This window comes from Apteryx mantelli, chromosome 3 (genome assembly GCF_036417845.1).
Source record: "Apteryx mantelli isolate bAptMan1 chromosome 3, bAptMan1.hap1, whole genome shotgun sequence".
Classification (NCBI taxonomy): domain Eukaryota; kingdom Metazoa; phylum Chordata; class Aves; order Apterygiformes; family Apterygidae; genus Apteryx; species Apteryx mantelli.
This window is the reverse complement of record NC_089980.1, coordinates 50,688,453-50,704,956: the sequence shown is the minus strand read 5'-3', so window position 1 is coordinate 50,704,956 and position 16,504 is coordinate 50,688,453. Positions and strand designations below refer to the sequence as shown.

Genomic DNA, 16,504 nt, shown 5'->3' with positions numbered 1-16,504 from the left:
TTTTATCTAAGTGAAGTTCTGCAGGACTGATTAAATATAACTCTAGGATTTCTAGTACGATTTGATTTGCCTTTAATTTTTCATCAACAGACCAATAATTTTTTTAAAATTTAACCCAAAGCATAACTGCTGAGGATAGGTATTTCTGAGAAAAGAAGTAATACCTGCATAATACAAACTTTTTTGCCAACACAGAATAGCGATCAAAACCATGACAGTCCTTCTACCAGCAAACTATCAAGAAAAGAAAGCTACACATCTCCACATATGGGCCTCAAGACATTACTTTTTTTTCTCATTATACCCTCTTTGGGTATAGGACTGCTTTTTTTCAGTTAAATTACCTGTCCCAACGATCTCCAGTCTAGGCTGGCACTTCCAATGTACACATGCTGTTTATCGACAATCCAGAAAGATGACTGAAGCCGACCTTCGTTATATGCTGACATGTTCATATACAACACTTCAGCACCTAGAGATTTAAGGGCACAACATTAAATAACATGGTTTAAAATAACAGAAGTTGCATACATGAAAAAAAGAAACATTTCACATTTTAGGGTCTCAGCTATCAAAACTAGTGAGTGGCATCAATTAGACATACCATTAAGATTTAAGATCAATGATAAACAGTGTTACTGTCCCACTGTTTAAGACCTTACTTAACATATGTTCTGAAAAAACAGGAACAAGGAACATTCCCATGAGTTATACTGTTTACTTATCTTTCTCCCATTTTAGAACCACATAATTGCCATTTTTTCCTGGTATTGTATGTCCTAAAAACAGTTTAAAGTTCTATTCTGTAACTTGTACATGCTGTGTATTATAATAACGAGCTTAAAAATACCGACTCAATTACATCCCCTTCCCGAAAAGCAGGCTCTACTCGTTTACACTGTGGGATGGTTCAAGCGTTTAGCATATAGCGGGCCATCACGCAGAACCGAGCCTGCCAGGGGGGACGCAGGGTGGAAATTAAGCAGTGAGGAAGTAAACCAAGGCCTGAAGTACGCTGCAACTTCACCTAATCCTGCTTATCTGTGACATTTATCCTATCTCTTTGAATTGCACCCTTTTAGTAAGGATTATAGGTCACCAAAAAATCAAAGGAGTGAGGGCCTGTTGGCTCCATCACATGAGTAAGAATGGATCAGGTCTCATCAGTATGCTCGCAGTACTGAATCCAGAATATGTTTAATATTAGATGAGTTCATGGGATTTCTCACATCATTACTGTTCCTTCAGTGCTCCAATGTTTGCAAGATTAGGTGATTAATCTGAAGTAATCATTGCTGAAGGCAATTTAAAGTACCCCAGCCGTCTTCTCACAACATAGTAAACTGGAAGGAGAGAAGTGACAGCCAACAGCAGACTGGAGGGCAGAAACAGCGCCAGCCAGCTGCCATTAATCATTCATGTGTTTTCCAGTACTGTGAATTCCAGTGATGGTGGGATATAAGTTATGACTTTAAAACAGTTCCAGGACATTGAGGGATCTAAAATACTTTTCTTTTTATGTATGTTCATATTTCCGACCTCTTAAGAAACATTCAGGTCACATTTCAAAGTTACAATTACCCATGCTAAATATTTCCCTTTTACAATGAAAACCGCAATTCTCACATGGCTGAATGATCCCAGAAGCTGAGGCATCAAGAAAAAGCCAGATAAGGTGACACTTTTCATGAAGCATCAAACATGCTACACAGGATTTTGAGCAGGTTATGTAATTTGGCACATGGTCTGTAGAATTACATTTTGTGCAATCCAGTTGCCTTTCCAATTTTTCAGACCTCACCCTTCCACATTCATCTGTGCTTGGAAACAGAGGTATTTTCCAAGTATTACTCCTTTGAATGTGTTGCTGCTGACTCCCAATCCATGCATTAATGAGGAGAATTGTGCTCATTAATGAGATAACGTGGGTGAACAGGAGAAGAAACTGGAAAAGACTATAGCAGGTGTTAAACAGTATAAATTGTTTTGTGATGAATAAACAAAACAAAAGCAACTCTTTCTACTACCTAAGAAAAACAGTTCTGTAAGGTGCTAAACTTCTAGTTAATTTTAAACACAGTTTTCAAATAATCAATTTTAACACAGCAGTTTGCCCTGATATTTTCTTTCCATACTTCCATTTGCCAATTAAACAGTGGTATGAATTTAACACCTGCAACACACTGACACCAAATAGGTTATAAATAAAGTGTTGAGATTTTTGTACTGGAAAGGTAAAAGCAGTCTGAAATGATGCTGAACTTCCTACTCATAACTGAAAGCCCAAAATAAATACACTTTGAAAATATTTTTGAAATACTCAGTGCTGAATAAAGATGCTGATTGCCACAGTTACAACAGGAGACTATTTTACTAATAATATTTCTGTTAAAAATATCAGACATCTTTAATAACCCAACACAAAATTCTAAGTGTAAGACCCTAGAATTTGGGGGCAGTTTAGCTATGGGCATGGGCAGTGGAATGGGACTATCACTCTAAAATACTATCTATGCTTCCATTATCAAAAAAGTGCAATGCAGGAAATATCATGCCTACCATTCAAATCAAAACCTGGAACCCATTTTTTTTTGCTGCTGGAAACAGCCAACTCATAAGGCTGGGGAAACAGTATCTCCAAGTCAATTTAAAAAAAAAAAAAGCCATGTGCTGCAAGCATCTATTAGCACCAACTGCTGTACAGCCTATTAATGAGCCCTTAGCTTTTGATGAAAGGAAGCATGCATCAGTATTGATAATTGGCTCTGTTCTAAGAGCCCTTGAAATGTTTTGTTAAAATAGGCTTATCAGGCCTTCAACACAATCCATCATCCCTAGCATGGGCCAGGTCCCACAAGAAAATTAAAATGGACTGATCAATATGTGAAGCCATAACAGAACTCTTTATCACGCTTCAGTCTCAATTACACAAAGCTGTGGGTCTTCAGAGTTCAATCAGCAGGCACAGTTTGCAGGTTTGATTGCTAATATAAATGCCAGACTCTTAAAAAACAGATTCAACAATTTTGGTTCACCGAATATTAAACTCCAGGGTGAGAGCCTGGAGAAAAACAGTGCTGTCACTTAAAGCTCAATTGGATTTGCCAGTACCATAAAATTCTGCACTGTAAAGGTTGGACCAGATTGCCCTTTTCCTGCAGCACAAAGAACACGGTCAGGATCAAAGTGTGCTTTAAATGACAGAGATATCTCTGAGTACTCTTTCTTCCAGCTGGAGAGGTTCTGAACTCTGCAAAAGGGAGATGACTGATGCAGTCTGCTGATGCCCAGAGGAGCCCTTGCCCTTGAGAACCTGGACTTTCTCTGTACAATGGCAGCAGCCCCTTACAGATACCATGCTGCCACTTGGTGTCTTGCTCGCTCATAGTGGAGGAAGAAGACAGAAGAGAACAGTAGTATTGCAAAAAGACTGGCTTCTGATCCATTTCCCAAAGAGGTTCAACTATCCCAGAGCAGACAGATGGCACGATCAAGTGTTATGTACCATGCCCAGCCATGGAGCATGCTGTTTGGCCTTGCCGTCTGCTCCCAGATGCTCCACTAAGAGCATCGGGAAGGCCAAAAGGCACGCTCCACTTTAAGGACAGGAGCTTAAGGCTACCATTTTTTTCACATACCTGGGTCAAAACACTGTAAGCAGTTAGCAGGAGACATTAATCTAGAGCTCATCCTGCACACCCTCTATTCTGCAAAACTTTGTGTTGTCCAGAAATCCATCTTGGTGCAGTTGTGTTGCAGCATATGCGAGCCGCAGATTTTGTTACGACTCAAGCAAGGTCCCCAGGCAGCTACACAAGCTGGGAGATGGCCCAAGCAGCAGGCCATGGGCTGACAGGGCCTCTAAACTGGAGCTACTGAACAGGCTGCAGAAGAGCACCAGGACGCTGTGAATTCAGTGCCCACAGCAGTCTAGGATATTACTCTGTTGTCCTGGTACGGAGGCAACATCCCTGAGCCAAATCATCTCTCTGGTGGATACAGCAAATCCTTTTGTAAAGAAAACCCAGAAAGAGCAACTGTTTAGGCTGCTATTATCACAGCTGCCTTGAAAGCAAACATGCAAATTCTTCCTGCAAGTTTTCAACAGCACCAGTTACAGGCTAAACTCACTCTGAAGTTAGCAAACATAACGCCCAAGAAACAGAAGCTGCGTTTGCTTGTACCATGGCTAAAATTGTCCTTCTGTCTTCACAACTTTCTTACTTTTGCTACAGAGTTTTTCAAACCGGAGAGAAAGAAATATGGGAAAGGAGAAGCATTTAAGGGTTGCAAGGAGAGCCAGGGCTATCTGGGAAGTCACCGCAACAGTGACTGGTGATTCGCAACAGGCAGAGCAATGATGAAAAAAGGACCTAGAGCCCTGACCTCATTATCCCTGACAGCGAGAAACTGCTTTACAGCAGAAATGGAGATACAGGAGCTGATGGCATGAGTTGGGACTGGATGTCGCACACAATCCCGGGAGAAAGGGCTGTGGAGCCAGGCTGCGCCCCACCCCCCTGGGCAGGAACAGGAGCGTTGCCAAGGCAGAGGAGATGGACGGGGGGCTTTTTAGTACCTCTCCTTCCCCATTTCAACCAGGCAGTGCTTAGCAAGCTCAGATGGCAGAGACACACATGGCATGTGGTGGGAGCATGAGGAGAGGGAATTACACTGAGCTGTTGGTAGGAAGGGGGCGTGGGGAGATGACAGAGGGCTCCCAAAGACGAAGGGGCAGCAGGACGCAAGGAAGATCTATGATATGAGATGAGCTTGCCCAGTGGAAACAATTGGCCAGTGGAAGCAACACTGCTTACGCTCTCTTGTGTATTTGCAGGTTGAACCTAACAACTGCTCCTACACGATATCCAATCCACTATGCATCTTTCAGCCACCGTCTCCCACTTGTGGCCACCAAACTGACCACAGTAGTAACAGTTGTTCTCCTCTGCCTACTCCGTTCTTGATGTTCCTTCACTCTCCTCATCACCACGTGCCTATCCTTTGCTCACAGTATGTTGTTTTTTTCTCCTAAATCTGTGTATTCCCAAGCAAACATTCTAAGTAATGTGACCTTTAAAATGGAATCTGAGAATTTGAGCCGCAGCCTATTTTTTAACCCTACTGCTGACAGACATTTGGCACGCATTTGATTTTCATCTATGCATTTTGGAGTGTGGCCTCAAGCCAGAGTCAAGAGCAGACTTAACGAGTCCATACCGTGGATCCCAGCGCTCACTTGAGTGCTGCACACTTAAGCACGACCAGCGTGTCAGCACCCAGTGTGGTGCTGTGCACGGTCTCTCTGGGAGGCTCCCACAGGGTGGGAGGCAGCACGTACTGTGCTTGCCATTGCTCCAGAGAGCAGCTGCGCTCTTTCAGCTAAACAGAATTTTCCGAGCAGTATAGATGCAGTTAATCATCACGTGCTAGCTCAGAAAGATCAACAAGAGATCCTTTATTACCCCGAGATGCACAACTCATCTTTTAAAATACAATTTGCTCACTAAGAAATATGGATGTATGTGTATATATGTATATGTATGTGTGTATACATATATATATATATTCCCCCCCAATCAGTTTGCAAAGGGAACATCTCCTTCCCCACATTTTTGCAATAGGTATTTTCTTTTTTTTTATTTGCCTTCAATTACAAGCCTTAGCACAAAGTGCAGCTATGAATATTTTTTTTCTACAGTGACAAAAATCCAGAGTTTTCCATACCCTGCTCAAAAGTGGCAGAGTAGCTGTCTCATATTGGACAGACACAACTGACCCAAGCAGAGGATCATATCTCCAGGAATTTTTATGCTTTTTTTTCTTAACTGCTTGTGAAAAGTCTGGAGTTGTTCCAGGAGCTCCATTAGTGTGACCTGTCAGCACTCAGAGGAGGACAAGTACAAAAGCAGAGGAAAGCACAACTTGACAATACAAAGTTATTTTTACTACAGCTCTGAATGATTAAAAAGCAAACTTTAAACTAGACTATTCACTATTTCTGTGCTCTTTATGGAATACTGGATTTGAAATGCAATTTTAAAGTCTGCCTGGCCCCAGAAGGATTAATCATTCAGACTTACTTGAAAGAGAGCACACTCAAGGACTTTTAGGGAAATGTCTGATGGTAATACCTTAACTACAAGTTAGTTGTTTTGTTCCCATTCCCCTCCTCTCCTCACACACACACCTCTCCTTTTTCAAAATTGCCAAGACTGAAGCCTGCCACTCCAGGATCATACTCTATTCATCATTCCAGACCCGTAAAGAATTTAAAGAAACAGAGTACAATAAAAAACCTTGCTACTTTTTCTTTAGCAGCTCCATATGTAAATGCCACCCACAAAAAAAAAAGAAATCATAGTTACTCAAAGTAATCATCTCCTATTAACAAGCCCAAGCAATCCTCAGAAGGCCTTCTCAACACAACCCACGTTCACAGCACCTTGATTTGACGTGGCAACCTTAAAGCGTGACACTCAAATGATCTATATTACAAAAACCGCTTCCATCTGCATGACAGACCCCTTGCTCCCAATGTACAACTGGCCATAAACAACGTGCACACGCAGCTTCTCAAAATAACACTGGGCTTCCAATCTTAATGCTGACTGTAGTAAAATGATATTGTTTCTGATGGAGATATTTTCAAAAAAAGTTCCTGTGTTGCTCACTGCTGTATTTTAAGTCACCCGAGGTCACCGATACCAAGATGTTTTTGGGGAAATTGGAGCACTGGGCAGGAACCTCTGACTGTAGGCCCACAGGCCCCTGCAGCCCGTTTCTGAGGGACACGGCTCCCCACCACTGGCCCCTGTATGGACATGGAGGGGTTCAACTGTCCGGGGCTGTGGTGCAGCTAGTTTGGGGTAACGGCCCCAAAAGTAGGCTGTGCGCTGAGTGCTGCCACCATTCGTCTCCCCTGCCACATCAAGGGTCTCCCAGAGGAGTTACTGAGCGTGAGGAGCATTTCAAAACCAAGCTCCCTGACCAAAAACGAAGTAGTAGTGAATGACACGCTTACACAAACATTTCTTTTAAGAGTAATAGTGGCACATACAGATCTTGTTTTCAGCAGCCCATCTTCTTCCCTCCATCACCTCCTCAGCCGTGCCCAAGCAGCTTTTTGGGGGATGAACTGGACCAAAAGATTGGATCCAGGTTAAAAATAAGTAAAAAAATAAAATGGTTATTTCAAATGCAGACCTGTTCACTAGTCCAGCTCACCACGTGGCTGTAAACAGTTTTCTTGACACAGCTGAAGGCACACAGCAAGGATGGGAAAGAGCGGCTGGTGCTTGACTGGGTACAAGAAGGTGCAGGAATCGCTTACGCCAATGCTGCCGCTTAAAGATGCATCCACATAATCATAGCCTCGGTTACTCCGAAAATCAGGCTTCTGAGAAGTTCAGGCTGGAAAATCCCCACACTAGTCTGCCTTTTATCTTGCACAGCCATTTGCACTGTGCTAACAAAGTGGACAGGAGGGCAAAACTGGCATTTGCTTGGGCGACACTTCCCACATGCTTTCGCAGGGGTTTGCAACGACACAAAAGATCCAGGAAAAAGTGTCAGGGGACCCTCACGTGTGCAGAGTTTGTTCATTATATGCAGGAAGGCAGATTCTTGAGAACAAAGGAAAGGTCAGAATTAATTTCTTTCAATTGCTTGTTTAACTTCAATGACATCTTTTTCATAGCTTGGAAGCTAGCTAGTTCCCAAGGTAACATCTATCTAAATATACTCTTACAGTGGCTTCCAAGATTTCAGATGTTGGCCTTTGTTGTCCTAGTCCAAGTAATCAAAATACCAATTTCTCAGTCAAGTATCCTGCTGAAGACAGAGTTCAGCATAAGAGTGTTATGGCTTTCACCCACATGAATGCATTTTTCATTGCCTACTTCGACATGTTCAGCAGAAAAACGGACACATAACCAAAACGCTTCCCCCCGCCACGTGTCACTGAAGAGACGAGAGGCCTGACAACACTTCTTTGTAACATTTACCCGCGCAACAGAGCGTAATTTCTGACTCACTGAACAAAACACCAATGGCTTACGTTAGGGCAGGGCGGGCACACCGTGCCAAACAGGCCAGCGTGGAGATAGGAGGTCTCCTCTTGACCCACAGAACAGATACAGCACAGGCACGCTCTGCTCCAGCTTTCCTACAGACACTCAAGCTAATCAGTCACGTGTGAGCATGTTTAATGAACCCGTTCACAGAATTCTGGACTGCAGACAAGGAAGGAAGTCATAGCAATACGGGCCTCTGGTCCCTCCAAATATGGAAATCCAGTTTCCAGAGAAAACCCATGGCTTTCTCCTTTTCATCCGCAAGATACAGAGCTTCCATGAATCCCCAAACTAGGGCGACTCCATAAGGAAAACCACAAAACGCAGTGCAGGCACATTCACGTTAAAAACAACAACAACAACAACAACAACAACAACAACAACAACAACAACAACAACAACAGTATTTCGAAACAGAATTTGAAACCCAATATCCCTTATTCCAATGCAGAATACAAAATAACATGAATTTCAAAAGTAAATTAACCTTATTAACACCTATCTTGTCATTGTGCTGTAACAGTTCTCTTCTTTCTTCCCATTTACCTGTCTTAAAACCTGTGACGTGTGCTTAACTTTTTATGTTAGTTTCTTAATTGTTAGGAGAATTTTGTATTTTACATGTCCTACCACAATAGGTCTATTTTATTCTTAATAAAGACACATTCATGTCACCAGTAACATCGTTGGAAGGCAAACACTGCCACCCAGTATGTACTTGATAAGCAAATACTCCACAAAATGCAAGCAGCCACCACTAGAGTCCATTATATGAAACAAATCAGGATGGCTGATGTACTTCAACTCTATGCTTTCCCACCTGGATTTGGAGTTTGAAGTCAGTGATTTCTGTACTATTAAAACCTGCTATAGAAAATCCTACCCTTGTTGGGACAAGGTTTAGGACTCTAATTTTAGCTATTTGTAAAAAAAAAAAAAAATTGAGTCTATATGCCTAGGAATTCAGCATAACTTAAAGATCCAAACAGCTTTTGCTCGCTGTATAGTGATTTACTGAAAGTAGCAGGCATTTCATGTCTTTAAGTTTTTAACAGATTTTCCTGTGTGATACAGCAAACAATAGAAATACTCATGTTTCGCACAGACATAACTGATGTATTTTTCAATAAATTTTTTACTTCTTTAAGAGCTATTTCATCTATTTCATATAAACAGTAATAGCTTTTTTGAATAACACTTTGAATGATAGCACTGCTGATCAGTTCATTTGTTTCCCCCTAACAGAACTCAGCATTTCTCTAGAAAAATAACAAACTAAATATTTCCTGAGAATAAATGTGTTCTGCGAGTATGACGATTCTGTAGAGTCTATAACATAACTTTAATTTTCTACATCTTTTTTGCCCTCCATTATTGGAGAGTAGGCTGTTCATTTACTAGACGAAGCTATAAAAGTGATTGTTTCACAGATTGGGAGAACTAATTTTCTTACTTAGTTGATTCAGGCGACAAAGCATATTACTGCTTCAAGAAAGACCATTATACAATCAGTAAAAGCATTACTGAAGTTGGATTGTGGTTTTCTCTCTTTGCCTAATTATAATTGCATAAGTTTTTACTATAAAAGAAAGCTATTTTAAATATAATAGAGAGAGTAGTAAATTCACACACTGTTCCCCCCTCCTCCCAAACTCTCTTTTCTTTACTTAGATTAGCACTATGAAGAACTAGATTCATTTGTGTACTTCCTAGATGAAACAGCCTAGAATTCAGGGACATTCTTTCATCTCAGCATATGAGGATTAGAATCACAACCTTCTATGAATGAACAAGGCTAACTCACTACAAAAAAAAAAAGCACTGACTACTTCGTCTTTCTTTTTAACCTATCAACATGATTGCATTCGGATATTTATGCGTTTCAAAACCTTTAGTATTAGCATCAGTCATTTCTAAATGTGTTGATTAGCGATAACAACACTTGCGCAGTTCTCCCCGAAACGTAGTGCTCAGACCATCTATATGTATCTATCTTTGGGTTATGGCAGTTTCCTTCCCTTGAACCAGAAATCTCAGTGTCAGATTGACACAGGCCAGCTTTGGGGGCTGGCACTGAAGTCTCAAAAGCAAGGGACTCTCATGTTCTGCTATTCATTCCTCTCGACACTTCCCCCCACCTCCTGTCATTATTACTTATCCTAAGCCACCACTTTTTATTTTTATGATACCTTCATAATAGATACTGAATCTTTTCCGCACTTTCATTAACGGATCCTCTGAGCAGCTCTACATTATCATCTGCAGGCTGGAAAAGCACAAGAGAGCTAGGTGACTTGGCCACGGCCATACAAGGAAGGCAGCGGCACAGCCAGAACTAAACCTGGGTCTGCCACTGGCCCAGTCATTTCCTGCTACTTTTTCTCACTTCTCTCTCAGCATCTTTCCCTGCCTCTTTCCTTTGATCCTGTCCTATTATTCTGCCAAGTCAGCCTTCATTTTTTTATTTTTTTTTCTCTCCTTTTGTCTACCTTGCCACAAGTCCACCAAGAACCAGCCTTGCCTTTTCTTTTCAGGTGTTTTTCTAAATTACTTAGTTTTCTGTTTCTGCCTTTCACTTTCTTTCATCTGATTAATTTCTTATTGATCTTCCATTTATTTCATTTCCCCCACTGCTTCCTCCCACCACACACTTCATTCTTCCTCTCCTTCACTCTCTCCCACTTCTTTCTCAGTTCATCATTTCACTCTTGCCCTTGCCCACTTATTCACTATTTCATTTTTCACATATACTCATTCAGTTATTCATTCACTCCCCCATTCTGCACTTACCTGAAGAACATATTTTATTCTCCAACTACATGAGCAGCATGATAAACTCTCTAAGCCCTTAGAAATAAGTCTGTGGAAAGCAAAGAAAGATTCTTCTCAAAGTTTTAGGGTTATTCACAGATTTGGGGTGCCTAGTCTGGTTCTTATTTTATTTGGTACATGCTAGAAGTCCTGCAGGTATTAACCTGTGATATAATTATCTAAGGTAGACAAAGAAGATTACTGACTGTTGTTGCAGATTCGGACTCTGGGAACATCTTCTTGCTTTCTTAGTCTGCACAACAACTGAAGCTGGGCTTTTGTTTCTTACCATGGGTCTAAGGTTCTTAAAAGAACAAGGCATTTTGAACAGACATTGCAGCTCTGCTGTAGCATGAAGAGTCTTGTGTTGATTTACTATTGTTCTGACCAGCCTGTTGGATGCGTTTTTGGAGACTTCATCAATCTGTTTTGGATGCACAGATGCTTCATACACTGAAATGGAGAAATTTTAAAGAGACAAATGGATTCTCCCTAGTGTCACAAGCAGAAAAACCCATTTAGTGCACTAATGAAAAATAAAAAGCATGTGAAAAAAAAAAATGCTTTGCTGCTTATGCCTTCGAGAAAATATATGGGGGACACAAGCGACAAGCCACAGCTTGATGATAAATACAGCTGAATACTGACATGAAGCATAGTGAATGCACAGGCAAGGGGGCAACTGCTGAATTAAAGCAATGAAAGATCAAACTGAAAGCAATATTAGACATCAACAGGGCCATATGAAGCACAGGAGACCATTATGCTGTGGGGTGGAATCTGGACCCTGAAATAAAGCACACTGTTGCTGTAGAAGCTGTATTTTGTGTGTTACAAAATACAGAAGGAATGGAGCAAATAACACTACGATTTGAGAGAAGAAAGAAGGATAGTCGCATATTTAAAGCAGCTGAAAATTACCAAGGATATTTGGATCTCACAGCGGATGTGCCACAAAGCTTCTCTGAATGAGAGAGGGCAGACCAGGTGCACTTCTCATTTTCTGAGGACTTAGTTTGAGCCCTTGGGATCTAATTCTGTTCACAACAACACTGATGTGTGTTAAGTGCTACACAATGATAAATATTCTTAAAAAACAACAACAACAACAACAAAAACAAAAAAAATCCCACCACAGATTGTGTGTGTCACAAACTGACATCAAAATAAGTGGATGTTTTGATACTTATCTGTGTCTTACTTCTTCATCTGTAAAATGGGAATAAAGCTACTCCTCCATCTTATGTGAACACAATGAACATTTATTTTTGACTATTCATGAAGCAGTCTCATTTCCAAATTGAGCATCACAGAAAAAAAAGGAAATAAGTCTGTCTCCAGATGAAGCCCTGACCAGTGTTCAGTAAGTGAAAGATGAGACCCTACAATGAAAATCATAGTGAAATAAAATATTTTACACATGGTTACAAAGGAGAATAAGTACACCTGCACATTAAATTTGATAGGGTCCAGTGGGAAAAAGAGCATGTCATATCCAACTAAAGTCTGCGTCATAACTGCAAGACAGCTTGATGGCACAATATGATGCAGAGAATATATTTTTAGATACCATAAATGACTGCTTCACGGACCAGTTAGAGAACCCACAAGCTCAGAAGCAAGTCTTGATTTATTTTGAGTAATGCAGAGTACTGATTCAAACTGCAACTATCAAAGAGCCCCTGCAAGGATGACCACACTGTATTCAAATTCAATATCCTTCTAGGAACAATGTCTGCATCCCAGAAATCCACTGTGGTAATATTTAACTTCAAATAGAAGACCTTCATAACACAGGGATGTATGCTAAAAGGAATTTCAAGGCCAAAAAGAAGCATCTTTGCTGGTTTCCTTGTAATACATGAAAACACTTTATTAGAAGCTCAGAGTAAATGTGTATGATTTCCAAACCAAATATCCCTCTCCCAAGAGATGATGGAAGTACAGTTAAAGAACAGGCTACAGAAGAATATTAGAGATAAAATGGCATCCTTCAATAAGTAGATTCCAATCCAAGAGAACAAAATTAAAAAAAAAAAAAATCAAACTCAGGTAAGCTAAATGTGAAACTATGATAAAGCAAATCAAAAAGATCTTGAGGAACAATGGATAGTGAAGTTGCAAAACATGTTACTGCTATGCATTTTGGATGACAAAAATACCGATAAATTCAAAAGCGATTGTAAAAATTAATGGAGAAGTCCAAACACCACAATGGACTGTTAAATAGCATAATAAGAGAGTTCCTAATCTACAAATCGCAATCTGCTAATCCTCACCTTGTTTTAGTTGTTATACTCTTTCCCTATGTATGTGGTTCTGATGACTCCCCAACAGTACCGATGACAGACCTTTAGTCTGCTTCCTTTGTCTGATGGCTCAATATAGTTGCTCTATAACCCTTTGCTTAGGAACTCTTACTTTTGAAAGCTTGACATTGCAACCTTAATAAAGTTCTTTTGACTTGACTTTGTATAGATATTATGCTTAGTATATTATTAGCTTAGTATAGTTATTATTTAGTACTATAACAGTGTTGATTTTTTTTCCCATCACTTCATACAAACATGGCTACTGAAATTAAAAGCATCAAGAGCTGAGACCCGTTTTGTTTTGAGTCACTGAAGTGATTATGAATTTCTGCACTATATAAAAACTGGTATTTGCACACTATATATAGTTAATATTCTGTCTGAAGGTAGGAAAAGATGCTGAATGTACTTTGCTCCCAAGCATAAGCATCAGAGACAATCACTCTGCAAAGGTGTGAAATGACAGACGGAATGACAGAGAGTAAATTGGAAGTATCGCTCCGGGAACTTTACTTCCAGATGAAATATCTTCAGAACAAACTTAATGTAATTTACTTTCCAACCATTAGGCTATGTAAAAATTCATGAAATACCAAAGTGCTGTAGAAGCCTAACATTAATTTAAAAAGTGATACAGGATTACCAGAAAGATCAGCAATAGCATAATATGACAAGTCCTTGTTACGAAGATTAAAGCTTGGTAGCTAATACCATATAAGATGGCAAAATTTGGTCACAGGAGTTTACTTTATGGTTACTTACGGCACAATCTTGTTCTAGGCAGTAAGTTTTCCTATGAGTAGCCTTTCCAAAATGTTCACCAAAATGAAAACTAAATGGTGCAGTGTCAGCTTGATTTTTTTTAATGCTTTTAGATGCTTTTGCAAACTTCTTGTATAACGCTAAGTACATAATACTTTAATTGCAGGTTTGAAACAGAAGCATTAAATCTATTGAGCTAAGCAGCAAATATGCAGCTTAGAAGAAGGTCCAAGCGTTGGTGCTATGTCACTTCAGACTATGCTTTTCTGTGAGCTGCCCAGGTTCAGAATCGCATTTCAATCTAGATGATGTCAAAAACTTCAACGAAGTGAGAGACCACAGACTCACTGTCACTGGGAAAGCTGAAGCATGCTCGCTCACAAGCAATAGCACGCAAAAATCCTACCAATAGCATCCAAATCCTACCAGCAAGACTGGAGTGTCTGGCCAAAACAAATTTCTAGGAAGTCAGTGAGGTTTCAAGTGGATAAGAAACATTTGGGATTATGTAAAGGACAAAAGACAAAATTCACTCACAATAAATTAACCTGATCTCTTTGGGCCACCATGTAAAACACCATTGGCCTTCATCTCTTTTCAGTGTGAGACCACATTAGCGTTTTTGTAGCCAAGAGAAATCACAGGGCATGAACATTTTTGCAAAGGGAGCACAAAATCACAGAACAGTTGGAGTTTGAAGGGACCCCTGGAGATTGTCTGGTCCAACCACCCTGCTCAAGCAGGGTCACCCAGAGCAGGTTGCCTAGGACTGTGTCCAGTCAGGTTTTGAGTACCTCCAAGGACGGAGACTCCGCAACCTCTCTGGACAAACTGTTCCAGCACTCAGCCACCCTCACAGTGAAGTGTTTTCTTATGTTCAGACAATTTCCTGTGTTTCAGCTTGTGCCTGTTGCCTCTTGTCCTGTCAGTGGGCACCACTGGGAAAAGTCTGGGTCTGTCCTCTTTACATCCTCCTATTAGACATTTACAAACATTGAGCAGATCCCCCTGAGCCTTCTCTCCTCCAGGCTGAACAGTCCCAGCTCTCTCAGCCTTTCCTCATATGACAGATGCTCCAGTCTCTTAATCATCTTTGTGGCCCTTCGCTGGACACGCTCCAGTAAATCCATGTCTTTCTTGTACTGAAGAGCCCAGAACTGGACCCAGCATTCTAGATGTGGCCTCTACAGTGCTGAGTAGAGGGGAAGGATCACCTCCCTAGTCCTGCTGGCAACACTCTTCCTAATGCAGCACAGGATATGTTGGCTGCCTTTGTCGTGAGGGCACATTGCTGCCTCATGCTTAACTTGGTGTCTGCCAGCACTCCCAGGTCCTTCTCAGCAGAGCTGCTTTCCAGCAGGTCAACACCCAACCTGTACTGGTGCATGGGGTTATTCCTCCCTAGGTGAAGGACCCTGCACTTGCCTTTGTTGAACTTCATGAGGTCCCCCTCTGCCCATCTCTCCAGCCTGTCCAGGTCTCTCTGAATGGCAACACAACCACTGGTGTATCAGCTGCTCCTCCCAGTTTGTATCATCTGCAAACTTGCTGAGGGTGCATTCAGCCCCAACATCCAAGTCATTAATGAAGATGTTAAACAATATTGGGCCCAGTATTGACCCCTGGGGAACACCACTAGTGACTGGCCTCCAGCAGGACTTTGTGCTGCTAGTCACAACCCCCCGAGCCTGGCAGTTCAGCCAGTTTTCAGTCCACCTCACTGTCCATTTATCTAGCCCGTACTCCATCAGTATGGCTACCCAACAAATATTTTCCAAGCTCAGACAGCCCTGGCGGCTCTCGCCAGCTCTTCCAGTAACTATAAGTAGGAATCTGCATGCTATCCCTACGTTGTAAAAATGTAACAACTGATTCCTGCGAACAGCATGCATTATTGGTTCTTCCATGATAAAAAGTGCCAGTGACTCAAACCAACAATTGCCATACAAAAATAATGCATTCCAGCATGTCATCTATCAAGCATGATTTTGGAGATGCTCCCTGTGGTGTGAACTCACTATGTTGGACCTGACTAGTTATTACTACACAAAAGCAATTTGGCTGTTCAAAGGATGGCTGGATTACCAACCTTTGTAGCTGTCCTGGAGCTTACAAAACAGAAGCATGCCCATTCCTGCCAAATCCATGAATACATATGCATTAGTAACATATTCAAGTGCAAAGAAATTTGCAGACTGTAAATACATACCAAAAGGCAGATCAACCTACTGTGCAAGACTTTTCCAAACAAATTTCAAAGGAGAAGAATTATGATATTGTTTCTGCTAAACACCTAGTGCCTTACAGTACATCTAGCCTTAATTCATCAAGGGAAAGTGTAGTATTATATATCTACATTTCTTTGAATTGATGGCTACAGATATTGGAAAGCATATGACTGATATTTCATAAAGAAGAAGTACACAATACTAATGTGGGGGTACTGTCATTGGGAACACCGTCACTCCTCCCAGCAGAGGTATGCAAACAAAGTCTACAGACGTAGATGCTGTAGAATTTAGAATTAGAATTTATTGCCTGCAT

The 16,504-nt window shown here is 41.0% G+C and overlaps 1 protein-coding gene across 4 annotated transcripts in view; it reads right to left on the bottom strand.

Moving 5' to 3' along the window:
- PLD5 (phospholipase D family member 5) overlaps positions 1 to 16,504 on the bottom strand; it is a 189,966-nt gene that overhangs the window by 44,826 nt on the left and 128,636 nt on the right. For all 4 annotated transcript variants that reach the window (XM_013943859.2, XM_013943860.2, XM_013943863.2 and 1 more), the window contains one exon: positions 345 to 472. In XM_013943859.2, the coding sequence (XP_013799313.1) occupies positions 345 to 472 (128 nt within the window). The remainder of the gene's footprint in view (positions 1 to 344; positions 473 to 16,504) is intronic.